Source organism: Dipodomys spectabilis, unplaced genomic scaffold (genome assembly GCF_019054845.1).
Source record: "Dipodomys spectabilis isolate Male_0828 unplaced genomic scaffold, ASM1905484v1 ptg000034l, whole genome shotgun sequence".
NCBI classification, from domain to species: domain Eukaryota; kingdom Metazoa; phylum Chordata; class Mammalia; order Rodentia; family Heteromyidae; genus Dipodomys; species Dipodomys spectabilis.
The window spans coordinates 8,093,850-8,108,548 of NW_024870711.1; the positions used below are offsets into that span (position 1 = coordinate 8,093,850).

The window sequence follows — 14,699 nt, forward strand, 5'->3', positions numbered from 1 at the left end:
AGCCCCACCCCCCTTGCAATCATTTCCTGGCCAAAAGGCAAGACAATGGGGCGGGGTGGGAATTTTCTCAGCCAGGCAGCTTGATTGCTTCCTTCTCTAAGCTCAAGATGTCTCCCAGGTTCCTTAATAGCAAACTACCAAAGCCAAACACTGAGGCCCCAGGGGGGTCACAGACAAGATTTGAACTCTGCCCCATTAATGTACAAACAGGAAGTGACACAACTTTTCCTAACAGTTCATTTTTCTGTCCCTGGGATAAGTGATACTAAAAAGAAACACCATGTATCTGGGTGCTGGCGGCTCACACGTGTAATCCTTGCAAGAGATCCTAGCTGAGATCTGAGGATGGTGGTTCAAAGCCAGCCAGGACAAAAGTCCAAGGGACTCGACTAACCAGCAAAAATGCCAAACTGCAGGTGTGGCTCCAGTGGTACCGCATCAGCCGTGAGCAAGGAAGCTAAACAAGGGCTATACTAGCGCGTGTGCGTGCACACACACATACATGCACGCACACGCGCGCACACACACACACGCACACATGCACGCACACACGCGCGCACACACACACAATGGTTCTGTTGCCAGAGTCAATGCAGCTATTCTCAGACAAGCCATAAAGTGCAATTAGGAAGTAACTTTTTAAAAAAACTTTGGAAATGGAGTCTCACAAACTGTTCTTCCCCATGCTGGCTTTGAACCACTAATTTCTCAGATCCAGCAGGCCTCCAGAGTAGTTAGGATTACAGTGTGAGCCACCACCCACCAGCAGAAATACTTTTAAATAGACTGCTCATCTCTTGGGTAAGAGTGGTAATTGGATTTTTCTTGAAGTGTAAGGGGCTTAGAGGATTAAGTCTCCTGGGGACCAGCCCTTGAGACCAAGTCTCTTGCTGCAGCGTTGAGGGTGTATGGGCTGACTTTAGGCTGCGTCTTACTGCCTGGGTAGGTAAGCTGCAGATCTCTTCTTTGACCCTGGCTGGAATGAATCTCCTCATTAGTCTTAAGGTGAGTTGAGTGCCCTTCTTCCCCACCCCCCCCAAACATTCAGTGACTTCCGTGGGCCACACAGGCTGGTCACCTTTAAATTCTCTGCATTTCCGCAGGGCTAGCTGCTACCATCGGACCCGCTTTCAAACCTCTGAGTCCAGAAATAGAAAAGCCCATCGTGGAGGCTTGCAATTGCTCCAGGGCCCAGTAGGTCCTTGGGTAAGCGCTGCACAGGCTCAGCCGGAAGCCAAGAACTGCAGATGGGCCAGGTAAGAACTGATGCCACATCACCTTCACACGCCACACCTGCTCTTGCCCCCATTCGGTCAAGACCACCCAAGATCTTTTATCCTAGCCACACGTGAGCGGCCTTGAAATGTAGGCCAAAAGAATGCAGTTCCAGAGTTACACTGAGGCCCACGTGGGTAACTCACCTTGTGTAGCTGCTGCAGGGTAGGGGCCTGCTGCAGGCAGTGCAGTCCCTAGAGAAGTGTCTGTCCTGCAGAGAACATCAGCTATTGGAAACCCACCCCACGCCCCCAATTCTCAGCCCTTCCTACTTGTGAAACAACACAGTTTACAACACCGCAAATACAGTTTCGCATTTTGAGACGTCGCCTAGAGAGATTTTAGCAGATTGTAACCTCTGCCCAGTGTTTTTAGAATTGGGAGATGAAAGCACAGAATTGGAAGGAAGTCGATTTCAGAGCAAAAACACACGGACTGCATCCCCAGGATTGTGGGAACACTGGGACAGACGTGGTGGGTTGCTTGTGAGCTGGGGGGAGAGGTGGGAGAGGGGGAGGCAGCTCCAGGAGCGGGTGAGGTTTTCCCAGAATAAGCTCTGCTCTCCCCTTGTCCTTTCTGTGCTGAGTCAGATGCATGATGGGAGCAGCCAGTTTTGAAAGATGTCACTGGGGCGAAGCAAGGGGCTGCCAGCCATGCTAGTCCCCAATGTCTGGAGTGATCACCTTGCTCGTACGTCTGAGCAGTCGCATGACATCCGGCCACATTGTAGCCCAGCTCTGCTGTGCCCCACCGCGGCCTCCAGCCATCATGCTCCCGATGCCTCTCCAGCCTGCCCTGTTACTACTGAACTGCACCAGTGAAGGTGCAGCTGCACTGAACTGAAAGTGCTGCCTTCACTTTTCTTTGACCCCTTTAGTAAAACCCCAACGTCCTGGGGCAAGTATCCCAGCAAGGGCCTGGACCGAGTGTAGTAACCCCAGTGCTTCTCTTGGAATTACGGCCCGAGACTGGAGGGCAAATGTTGTCCCCAGTGTACTTCATGCCCGTATCTTGCGTATCTCACAGGCCGGAGGCTCGAGCAGAGCAGCCCCCACCAGCGGGATGCTGCCAGCCTTTAACCTCATTGCAATTCCACTCGCGTGCTTGGCACACATTCCAGCACCCTGACAGTCGACAACTGCCTGGTGAGGACTGGAAGGACAGACAGACGGAGAAGCGGCAGTGCCCAAATTGAGGGAGAAACTGAATTAGAGCCTCGGTTCTACGTGACCCGGGCAGGAGCAACCTCTGAAGTGTGAGTGTATGCGCGTGCGCACGTGTGTGCATGTGTGCACACGTGTTATGTGGTCCAGGCTGGCTTTAAACTCACAATCCTCCCATGTGTTAACAGTGTGAGAATACAGGTGTGCGCCACCAAGCCAGGGCCCGTTCATCTTCTCTAAGTAGGTGAGGAATTCCTAGTTACACTGCTGTATTCCTGAGAATTAAATCTAGACCAGTAGAGTTTCGAGCTAGACAGGGCATTAGAAATCACCTACTTCAATTCTATCACTTTTCATATGGAAGTTAAACAACTTTCTCTAGAATAAACCGATGCAAGCACAGCCTGTCCTGGCTCCCACGCCTTCTACATAGTGCCAGGCGATACTAATATTAATTGTATGTTTTATGTTACAGATTTAGACCTAACATAGGAAAAGACCTTTTATAAATTAGGCAAATTGACCCTGCCTATTGATGCCACACTTTGAAAGAAAACCAAATACCCCAAGGAATTAAGTCTTGGAGTGTCTTCCCATGAAAGAGGGTCTGTCTTTTTCTACTGTCATTCAATGAGCCTGTGGTAGTGGACGCCAGACAAGGAGAAATTCAAGTATTCTTTATTCAAAGTTGAAAAATGTACCATACTGCATTATTGCAAAAATTCACTGGTACAAAACACTTTGCAGCTGGTGAGAAGGCAATAAAAAGTTGATTTTTAAATTCATTACTATAAATTATTGTTACAGTACTTTGCAGATTCCGACTTTCACACTGCACGCTCTCTTCCTGCGGTGCGGTGCGGTGCGCCCACAGTACTGGAGGTTCCTGAAGCTAAGGCAGCTGTTTCCGGGAGGAGGGGGGAGGTAGCAGATGTCAAGGGATTTCCATTTCTCGTTCAATGCCCACGTACTTCAGGGCATCGGCCTGGCTGTATCTGAAACAGAACAAGGAAGGAGCATGCATCCAATGCACAGGGAAGTTAGCACACCAAGCCTGCCCAACTTAGTGGAGCATTAAAATGTCTTTTTAAAAGCCCTTCCCCAACTGTACGACGACACCCACACAGGCCCAGATGTAGCAGGCAAGGCAGGCATCCGCGCCCGTGCTCACCTTCCAGATGAGGAGATGCCTGGCTCTGAACTGAACAAATCCAGGCTGGAAGCCGCTGGAAGCGTCTCCCTGCCCAGCCCTCCCCACGCCTCTGTGCTCACATGCGCTGCGCTGGGAGGAAGACCAGGTGCCAGGCCACAAGCCAGAACACAGCCCAGGGCGCACAAACCAGCCAGAGAAGGCACCTGAGGGTCCTGGCCTCAGGAACCTCCATCTCCTCCAATGGAGAGGGCAGATGGAGCTGCCTCGGACCCTGGACCTCCTGCTGCCTCCCCTGAGGAGGGAGCCTGAGGTAAAGGACTTCCCAGGAGGCCGCCGGGAGCCCGGCGTTTCCATCCGTCCCCTCCAACACTGCAGCAGGGGAACGTGGGCCCTAGTGGGCCCTAGTCCGCAATAACTCAGCTCTCAAGAGACGTTTCCGCGAAGGATGCCGCCTCAGCTACAGATATCACCAATTCAATCATCTGTATTTGACAGCATGTAAATAAATCAACGTACGGTAAGGTTAAACTGCAAGGTAGATGCCGGCCCTCAGTTCAGCGCTGTCCGTGGCTTTGTGTCTCCAGCACCCCAGTAGCTCTTTCTCCCCAAAAGAACCACAGCACAACCAAGTGGACAGTTGCCAACAGTGCTTGACTTTTAAAATACTAAATGATGGCTAGGCACCAGTAGCTCACGCCTATAATCCTAGCTACTCAAAAGCCTGAGATCTGAGGACCACAGTTCAAAGCCAGCCCAGGCAGGAAATTTCCTGACTCTTTATCTCCAATAAAAGCTAGAAGTGTAGCTGTGGCTCAAGTGATAGAGTGTCAGCCCTGAACAAAAGAAGCTCAGGGACAGTATTCTGAGTTCAAGCCCCAGGACCAGCACACATGCACGTGCACACATGCAACCACTAATGATGCATTGGGCCAAGGGCACTACAGAGCACAAGCTTAGCACAGGCAGGGCCTACGTTCAATCCAGAGCACCGTAAGAAATACATACAAACTACCACACACTACACATGCCTTACAGACATGCCAAAAAATACAGTGATGTGTATAAGTACTCTAATAATTTAAAAAGATATAAACGTACTGACAACAATGCTGTCAAAGTATAGTATGGTGTTCTCAAAACAATCTATATAAATACAGTAGTGATGTTTTCCCTTTGAAAAGGCACCAAACCTAGTGACATCTTTGACATGATGTAAAAAGGTCCAGGGTCACACCAGCTGCCAATGGCAGGGCAAGACACAGGGCTTGCTGCACAGGTTTCGTTTTTTAACATTAAAACTGGGAGAAGGTGAGGGAAGGGGTGCCAGTGTCCAAAAAGAAATGTATTCTGTACCTGTCTTTTTTTTAAATCGGGCACTGGTGATTCATGCCTGTAATCCTAGCTACTCAGGAAGCTGAGATCTGAGAATCATGGTTCAAAGCCAGCCCGGGCAGCGAAGTCCATGAGACTCTTAACTCCAACGAACTACCAGAAAACCAAAAGTGGTACTGTGGCTCAAGTGGTAAAGCACTCGCCTTGAACTAGCATCCAGGCCTAGAGTTTAAGACCCACAACAGACCAAAAGGGGCGGGGGCCGCCGGAGAACAGCATTTCTTGGGGCTGAGGTTCAGGTGGGAGAGTGCTTGCCTCTTGAATTTCAAGATCCTAAGTGCAATCTCCATGACCACAAGCAAACAGAAAGCACCACTGTATGCAAACACAATGAGTAGCTACATTAAGAGGACAGCATAGCCACTCCCCTAGCAAATGCTGCAGCCAACACTGCTGGCCAGCAGTGTCGAACGACAACAGATCAGTACAAGACTGAATGAAAGGAAAGTGGCGTTGGCCTACATCTCACCATGCAGGAAGGAAAGCCCTCAGATCATACTGGAAATGTTCTTTACCAACCTGTAATCAAAAAACAGCTCTTCACCAGTCTGGATAGCTCTCTTGGCAAAGATTCCTATCCTGTGATCGCCATTGACCATCATCACTAGAAGAAGGACACATGGGGTCAGAGGGCAAGGGGCATGGCAAGCACTGACATCCCCCAGCGCGCGCCGTGAGGGAGCGTCCCTCCCGCTACTCATGCTGACTTCCGGAGGACCTACCTTTTGCATAGCAGTTAGGATTTACTGAATGATTGGCAAAACGAATTTTGTTACCCTTGCGAGTTGCATCCACCACAAAATCTAAAGAGAAAAAAGAAAATAAAACAAGTACAATCCAGTGAGGACCTGCAGTTTTAGATCATTAAACACAGGATTCTGGAAACAGAACCAATCACAGTTCTTCAAGGCTTGACTTCAAAAGCAAATCATTCAACATGAAATGACATTTGGAAAAAAATGCTGTTGTTCTAGGTCAAAATTAATCCTTAATGATTAACAATGGATATTTTAACTGCTATCACTTATGGAGGGGGGGAGGGAGGAACAGAGGGAAGGAGGGAGAGAGAGAGAGAGAGCGTGTGTCTGTGTGTAGCTGAGAAAATCATGGCTTAAAAAAAAAAAGCATGTAGTCATGGCTTAAAAAAAATAATAATTTCTCTCCAATATCAAGAACTGGCACCTGTCATTCTAGCTACTCAGGAGGCTGAAATCTGAGGATCATGGTTCAAAGCCAGCCTGGGCAGGAAAGTCCAGGAGACTTTTATCTCCAAGCTAGAAGTGGAGCTGTGGCTCAAATGGTAGAGCACCAGCCTTGAGGGAGAAAAAAAGAAAAAGCTCAGGGACTGAGTTCAAGCCACAGGACTCCCCGCCCCCAACCTCGAAAAGAAGAACTGGCATTTCACACTTAAAAAACAGCAGCTCTGCCAGAAAGCTCACTCCCTAGTCCCACTCAATTTCTAACGCCGTCCTATTTTCAGTACACTTCTACTTCACGCAGCCGGCATCCTGGCGGATCTGGAAGGTGCTGGCAGAGACGGCCCTCATTCTCCTTCTAGATCAGAGGTTCTCAAGGACGAGGATGAGGAAGCGATGCTTCCAAGACCCCCAAGTTCTCAGGAAGATGAGTCAAGAATGCAGCGGGGCACCGAAGAATGTGCGTGTCCCCTCGCAGTGTGGCAGCCTCCACGACGCTGCGTCCAGCACCTGTCCCTCTGTTCCATGAGGAAGCCAGCCACTCCGCGCCCCGCCCACAAGCCACTCAGCTCTGATGCTATGACAGGCAGTGAGGAGCAGCAGGACTGCTGCTGTAGCCAGCCTCCTCGGGCCAATCGTTGGCCTCTATTCTTAATCCTCTGTCTGTGGAAGGTTCTCAAGCCAACTCAGAATAAAGTGCCTGCAGGCTCAAAAACACATACCATTGTTTAAGTTGAACAGAAAGCTGCACATGTACTTATCATAGACTTTCCCTCTTCTGTCTGCTTCATCTTGAGAAATAATCTAAAAAGAAACACAGGAAGACAATGTCTTGGAGTGAGGGATCAAGCCTGTGAGAACAAATAAGAGCCCTTCTAGAGAATTTTGGTCCTTCCTGAGAATCCTCAACAAAGCCAACTCCTCGGCTCCACTGGTCTGCACGCCTCAAAGGTATTTTAAAGCCTCTAAGGTGGAGATTTCTCTATCTCAAATAACAAGCTTAGAGAAAATGACCACCGAAAGTATCTTGGCTAGAAAAATGCAAACTGTAGTTTGAGTCCAACTGAAGCTAGCTCTCCAGTATGGCCCCTAACCCGACAGCTAGAAACAGGAGAATTTCATGACCCTAACGTCCGCAGGTCACTGTCAGCGAGGCTGTGGATTAAGCGGAACAGTCTCAACAGAGCAGAGCTCTGTCATCCCTGCCCACCTTAGTCCCCAGGGGATGAAAGCTTAAGTCCCCATGGTGAAAACTAAAGCAATCCAGTTACCAAGCAAACCAGATCCACAAGCAGAATAAATCCAGGCCAACACTCCTCACATCTGATGAGGATTCATTCTAATCAAACCCAATGACTTCTCCAATGAAATCATCCCAACACACAGCTATTATAAATAATACCCCTCTAATCCTGAGTGTTGCCTTACCTCTCCACAGTATTCTGAGATGAATTCATTTTTCTGCACAGGATCTTTGATAAAAATCCCCCAGCCTGCCACATCAGATGGTGCCAGCAGTAAGTGCTAGAGAACGAAGCACAGCTGCATATCAGAGGAGGAGGAGCGCAAACTGGCGACTAATACCCTGCACCCAATGAAACCCGAGCTCAGGAGCAGCAGGCCAGGCACAGGTAGAGCCAATCTGCACAAGAGCAACTGCGCAGGGCTGGCTGCAAACTACCAAAACAACGTGTTTCACAAATTCAGACGGAAATACGGAGGGAACCCCAGCCTTTGCTGTTATGGGCCCCCTAAAACGACAGCAGTGGGATACTCAGGGACTGCTGCGGAGTTACACCCCCTCCCAGCTTCCACTTTGTTCGTCTGGATCATCAAGTGTCCCCAAAAGCCTTGTGTACTGCTGGAGGAGGCATGAGAACTCACTGACGGCATTGTTGGGAGGTTACAAAAAGTAGACGGGGACCCCGTTAAAGTGGGTGGCTAAAGGGTGGATCTTACCCCAACCTGCCCCGCTGCGCTGCCCTGATGGGGGTGTACTGGGGGAGCGGAGGGGTCTGCGTCTTGGCATGGTGGCTTGCTTTCTCGTGGAGTCTTTCTCTCCTAGCACTCCCCATGGAACCACGGCAACCACAATGACGGCTCTCACCTCAGCAGTCCCATGCTCCACTTTCAGCAAAGAATCCCACCCCACGCCACCATTGCTGCCAAGTGCTCAGTTAATTCCTCCATGTGCTAATGCTTCTTCATGGCCCATTACTGTTTGCATCCAGAATCTTCCTGTGACCATGAAAAAGGCTCCAAGATCAACCAAGCTCCTGAACTATACCTATTCTGGTCCATCCTATATTTTCCCATTAGGTGAACTTCCCAAACACTCTCCTGATCATAAACAAAATTAAATATTCTTAATTAAGTGGAACCCAGTTAGTAACCCAGGTTTGTTTTGAGAAGTAAAAGACGTCAGCCAAGAGCACGTCAGCCCGAACCACATCACCCTCTTCCGTGGGTTTCATGGGAAGACAATGCCTGTCCGACAGTGACAAGTCTGACTTGGTACACGTCAGGACACTGAGCAGGCCAGGGCGTTCTGGAGGGCCTAAATGGATGGGTAAGCCACCCAGAGCAAACGGGTGCAAGCACCTAAAACGAAAATCACCCTGCACAGCCAATCCAGACGCCCCCGGTAGGATCACAGGTGTTGGGTTCAGAGCCGCAGGGAAGGAAATCAAGAGACACTAAATGTTTTGCATGGGACAGGATTTCTGGCACAAGTGGCTCTGAACAGCGGGGTGACCTCAGACAGGAGCGCCTGAGCTGTGCAGGCACCGCACCCCCACGGAGGAACACAGGATGGCGCTGTAGTTAACACAGAGAGCCCAAAGCTCACCAACTGCTCCTTTACTTGTGAGTCCTGTGACTTGGGGTTTCCCTGTTTATAAAACGGAATTTATGATAATCCTAATTCACAGGGATACACACACCACTCAGGGCTGTTTATTAAGTATATAATATTAAGTAGCTAAGAAGTGTCAGCTATTATGATTAAAAAGATGATTGTTTAAGTTTCTCTTGCTCAGTAACTGCTTAATGTTTATTTCATTTTAAATCACCTACACTGCTATTCTCAAATTTCAAACTCCTAACTCCTGGATGTATGGTGTCCAAGCTTTTAATTGATTGTATGTGAGGATCTCGTAATACAGCCGGCCTGAGCTGTGAGTCACAGTGTAGCCAGGCTACCAGGAAACGAGACCTCCTCCTGCCTTCGCTCCAGGGCCCAGCCACCCAGGCACCCCCCACCACAGACAACCTCCTTTCACGGTTATTAGATAAAAACACGTCTACAAAATCTTGCATGGGAAAGTTGACCTTCCACTCTGAAAAGAAAAGAACCTAAAGATACCACTTGATGAGAACAGAAAGCTCTACTGTGTTCAGACTGCATCTGTTTGGACTGAAGTGATGAAAACTTACATTAACTGAAAGAGAAATTTAAAATTACTAAACAACTAGAAAATAACTCCTAAGCCCTAGTTTATCTTCCCACCAAGTGGGGCATTTCCTGGGAAATGCAAAAGATGATAGTTACCCTCAAGAAAACGTGGTCGTGTTCTCCCTCATCAACTGCACCTTCACTTCGGCTGCCCCAGCCAATGGTCTGGTCTGGTCTAAAGCTGGGTGACATCAGAAGACAAAACAGCCTTCCCGCGGTGCCGGCTGCTTACCTTTTTGGAGCCCCGCTGAATACTACAGTTCTTGCAGGACACGTTTTTGCTGTCCCAGTGGTCAGCTGCTCCACAGGTGAGGCAGAGGTCAGGGTCACACTCTCGGACAGCCAGGTAGCACGGGCACTGCTTGGTATTGCACTGTGCTTTGCACCGGCATCCGGGAAAGCGGTTCTGACCTTCAGAGATAACAAGTTCATCATCATCACCATCACCATCACCCCCACTCATCACCAGGCAAACACTTGCATAAAGGTAGCGGCAAGTACTGTGCACAGCACCTGATGAACTCATTTCCCCCTTCACAACCATCTTATCATTCCACTGTATAGATGAGGAAAGGACAGAACCGCAAATGCAAAAACTGTTAGGACCAAGGAAGGTGACTGGTGAGTGTTTGCTTCCAAGTTCATATTTATTAAATGCTGAGTGAAGCCAGGCACCGGCAGCTCACACCTACAATCCTAGCAGCTTAGGAGGCAGAGATCTAAAGATCCCAGTTAGAAGCCAGCCCAGGAAGGAAAGTCCATGAGACTCTTATATCCAACTGATCCCCAAAAGGCTGGAGGTGTGGCTCAAGTGGTAAAAGGCCAGCCTTGAGCAAAAAAGGCCAAAGGACAGCACCCAGGCCTGAAGTTCAAGCCCCAATATTGGCAACAAAAAAAAAAAGGGGGGGGGGAGTATATGAATTTTATTCAACTTTGAACTAAAGAGCATCCATGGTCCTTGACCAGTCTGACAGCCCTGCAAGTTGGAGCCTGCTCTTTAGAATGCAAGCTTTCTGTGCAATGCCTTTAAACGACTAAAAAAATCCATTACCCTTATGCTACTTTTTCTTCATTCTGAAGACTAAAACCCTAAGTCTGACAACCTCTAGTGCCCCAAAATGTTTGTGCAGCTACTTCTAGATTTCCCCTTACAGTCTATGCCCACTATACTATCACTCAATTTAAGTCATCAAAGAATAATTTAAAAAGAAAAATCAAGTACTTCACTACAACTCTGACTAACTTGCATGCACACACACATGCACGCACACACACACACACACACACACACACACACACACACCTAGGAGACTGACCGGACACTAAGACAGTGCAGTTAGGGGCTCAATCAATACGTGTAGAATAAATGGGTTTCCTAAAGTAAATGACAAGGAACACGCCATGTCTTTACGCTTTGGTGTAAATTGCTATGTTAAATTGCCAACCAAAGGCCTATTCGGTTCTCATGCAATTGCATCAAAGCAACAAATACTTACACTCTGAACTACATTGACAAAACTTTTCACAAAAATTTTGTGCTATCACACAAGGGCACGAACTGTCACAAGGCTGCCGTGGATGGTCACAGGGTTGATAGTTGTAAACATGGTTAGAGGAGCCGTCTGAGTAAAGACAACAGCACGCAGCCAATGAATCCAGGGAGATGGGAAATGATCACACAGTTAACAAGAGTACATCCTTCCCCACTGCCTTCGGAGCATCCTACTGGGTTTCTGCTACCATACTTACAGTGCTGCATATGTTCCGTGGACAAATGGCAAAAATCACCTCCCACCCCCAAGAGCTCAAGAGCATGGCCTCACATCTCTGGCCCATTTCCAAAGCGCTTCTCACTGGCTCACTCCATCCAATCAGCTTTTTTTTTCCAAAAGATAACTGACTGGAGACTCGGCAATTAAATTTAGTTTGTTGTATAGAAACAATTAAATCCCAACTCCAATCCAGTTACTATTCTAAAACATGAGAAGGAAGTAGACACTGTTACAACCACAAAGTTAAATGGAAAGCTACTCACCCTTTTTCAGCTGTATCTTTCTACAGTGGGCAGCCCACAACCTGCAAAAACAGAGAAAAACACATCACCTTCTAGCCAAGCTACTTAACTGGGCTTGCCTGTGCATTAACCTAACCAAGGAGTCCTAATAAGCTACCCCATCAGCTCAGTGACTCGAACAGCTGCTCACTGATGCTGCTGGGCCACAGTGCAAAGCCCAATGGGGGAACCACTTCCTGTGCCTGTCCATAGCACCTGGGCAGGGCTGAGGAGCCTCCTGGCAGGGGTATGCCTAGCTAAATGAGGTACTGATGTGGGTTATACGCATGTTCATACTTGGTCAATTTCCAGTCTTAACCATGTAAGCACGCTACGCCATCAGAAACATTTCAACCAAAAATTCAGAAGAAGCTACTAACGCCTAAATTCCTATGGGAAAAGTTTCTAATTTCTCAAAAGCTCTAAATTATTTAGTAAACTACCATAATAAATGAGCCTATACAAAATTTCTGAAGCATAATCTAATTATTCCCTTATGCATCCAAATTTGCTTCTCGTTTTAAAAAGGTGGGTTGGGTTAGGAACCCAGGCACCATTTTGGGGGGCTCTACATTTGCCAATCACATCAGGCTAAAAACATCATCACTTACAGAAGCCTCTGCAAAAAATAGCGTCCACAAGTGCTTAGAAAAGGGTCCTTAAGAACATCAGAATGCAAGAGCATTCCCGAAAGCCTGGGCTCCTAGACTACCAGTCACTTCTAAAACCTGGCTCAGATCTCAAAGCACAAAACTTGTCTTAGAACATTTCTTAACAAACGGCTAATTGTTTATGTAGCTTTTACTACAAAAGCTTAATTTGTTTTTCTTAACCAAGATTCAGTATGGTAAACCAAAATTTGTATAACTTACAACATGCCAAAATAACGGAAGCTGCCGTACATTACAGAAAAATACCAGCAACCTTCCACTGGCCTGTCTCTGAGGACAGTTTATGGTCTTTACTTCAACAGTCCAAGTGGAAGGAAGGCAGAGTCCACCCCCAGTCTACAGAAGCCTCCCTTCTCTGTGCCTGTCTAGAACTCAGCCACACACTCACCGGTGTTTCCTTTTCTTCTTCCGTGGAGGAGTGTCCACATCCTCGGCGGGGACAGGCGCTATGATACTGGATTCTTTGACTCTAAATTCATACACCTGAGGAGGCACAGGCAGGGAGTTCTACGGACCGTCTGACGTCGGGGAACCACCCCGTGCTCCCACACACCACACGCTGCTGGCAGCGGGGCCCAGTGGGCGCCTCTGCCCCTCCACCACTTCAGGAGAAGGGCAGCACTAACATCTGGTCACGAGTAGTGGTGTCGAGTGTCAGCTTACTAGCTTTTTACATCTATTAGCCCTACCTTAAACATCTCAAATGAGGAAATGCTTAACTCAACTAAAGAATGGCGTTAAAGGGCTGGAGGTTTGGTACAAGTGGTAGAGTGACTGCCTAGCCAGCATTAAGGCCCCAGGTTCAAGCCTCAGTACCTCTCCCACCTCAAAAAAAAAAAAAAAAAGAATGGCATTATGTCATTCACACTGGGCAAAAAAGAAAGGCATTTCTTGTTTGGACAAGGAATATATGTCATTATTTTTACCAGAAATACCTACCTGTCTGCATGTTTTGGTCCCAATTAGCCTAGCAATGGCACAGAAATTATCATAGTAAGTGCCGATGAGGACTCTAAACATGGACGCTTCAGCACCACTCCACTCCACATTCTCAGGAGGTTCAATATTTGGCTTCATCTTTATTGGGGTTTGACACCGAGAATTTGCTTCTACAAAACCAAATGTTAGCACAAGTCAGGAAATGCATGAACAGTGTAAGAAGTAAAATTCAGAGTATGCTTAAGACCACAGAAGGAAGTGAATTGTATCTTAGAATAAAATGAAATGAAGCTACAAATAATCACGGGAAGGTTCTTCTCCCACCCAATCATGAAGTTGCCCCTTTCTTCAGTGTGGACTACAAGGCCACATTCTAGGAAAATGAACACGGTTCATTTTCTAGCATTTTGCTAGTAGTGGTATAACTCCTAAAGTTGAAAGGACAACTAAAGCCCAATCAGTAAAATATTCATCCATGTTCTCTAGCTTTCTCTCTAACCAAATCTACTCCTATGAGATCAAGAACATTAAAAGCCCGTGATCAGAATTTCATAGTGCCCTGAGAAAAGAAAGCGCCCGGAGGGTGAGAGCACTCTGGGTTGAACCTTCTGGAAGCCCTGAAGGGCAAACCTCATGAGAGAGGAAAATCTGCAACAATTCAGCTACATTCGTAAAAGAATTCCCTCATCTTAGACTGCTTGTTTAATCAAAAGAACCAACTCAAGTACTGCATGTATCCACGTCCTTAATCTTCACAATGTGAACGGGCAAAGCAATGCTGAAAGGCCCACAGAGGAGTTCTGTCTCACCAGAGGAGCTAGAAGTTTCGTCCTTTTTCTCCTCTTCCTCTTTGTCATTGTTTTCTCCTCCGGTCTCAGCCCCTGCCTCCCTGTCACTGTCCGTGTCCTTGGACTCCAGCACGTTGATGGTGGGCGTGCTGGGTCTGCTGCTGTTGGTGGGAAGCCGGCCCCTCCGACGGCCCCCAGGCCGCTTCGGTGGAGTCTTAATCCTCTCAGCAGTCAGGGCGGCAGCAAACTCCTTTGCTCCCTCCTGAAAAATGAAAATGGTCTGCATCAGTGTCAAGATCTAAACCTCACCTTGAAAAAAGAATACAAAGACACTGCATAGGGCAAAGGGCGCTGAGATTTATTACAATGTACCCATTTATCACGCAATCATCGCATAGCTACATATACTCACTTTTGATGATTTGAAAACTTCAGAATGTAAATGAGTTTGATATCTTACAAGAGTAGCATGAAATCAAGCAAGACAATTCTACATGGTGAATTTGTGACACACATTAGAAGATTAAAATTCAGTTCATTTAAAAGTGAATCTTTGCAAAAGAATCACCTATCTAATGGCATTGAGTCAGACTTCCTATGCAGAGTTTATGGCAA

At 47.6% G+C, this 14,699-nt stretch overlaps 1 protein-coding gene across 6 annotated transcripts in view; it reads right to left on the bottom strand.

Moving 5' to 3' along the window:
* Positions 1–3,100: 3,100 nt before the first annotated feature.
* Ezh2 (enhancer of zeste 2 polycomb repressive complex 2 subunit) overlaps positions 3,101–14,699 on the bottom strand; it is a 64,556-nt gene continuing 52,957 nt past the window's right edge. For 4 of the 6 annotated variants that reach the window (XM_042677228.1, XM_042677227.1, XM_042677230.1 and 1 more), the window contains exons 10-20: positions 14,106–14,346; positions 13,297–13,466; positions 12,746–12,840; positions 11,669–11,709; positions 11,130–11,255; positions 9,866–10,044; positions 7,608–7,703; positions 6,902–6,983; positions 5,706–5,786; positions 5,503–5,587; positions 3,101–3,433 (exon numbers count right to left, since the gene is read on the bottom strand). In XM_042677228.1, the coding sequence (XP_042533162.1) occupies positions 3,373–3,433; positions 5,503–5,587; positions 5,706–5,786; positions 6,902–6,983; positions 7,608–7,703; positions 9,866–10,044; positions 11,130–11,255; positions 11,669–11,709; positions 12,746–12,840; positions 13,297–13,466; positions 14,106–14,346 (1,257 nt within the window). In that variant the 3' untranslated portion in view covers positions 3,101–3,372. The remainder of the gene's footprint in view (positions 3,434–5,502; positions 5,588–5,705; positions 5,787–6,901; positions 6,984–7,607; positions 7,704–9,865; positions 10,045–11,129; positions 11,256–11,668; positions 11,710–12,745; positions 12,841–13,296; positions 13,467–14,105; positions 14,347–14,699) is intronic. The other 2 variants (XM_042677232.1, XM_042677231.1) reach the window with 1 other exon arrangement.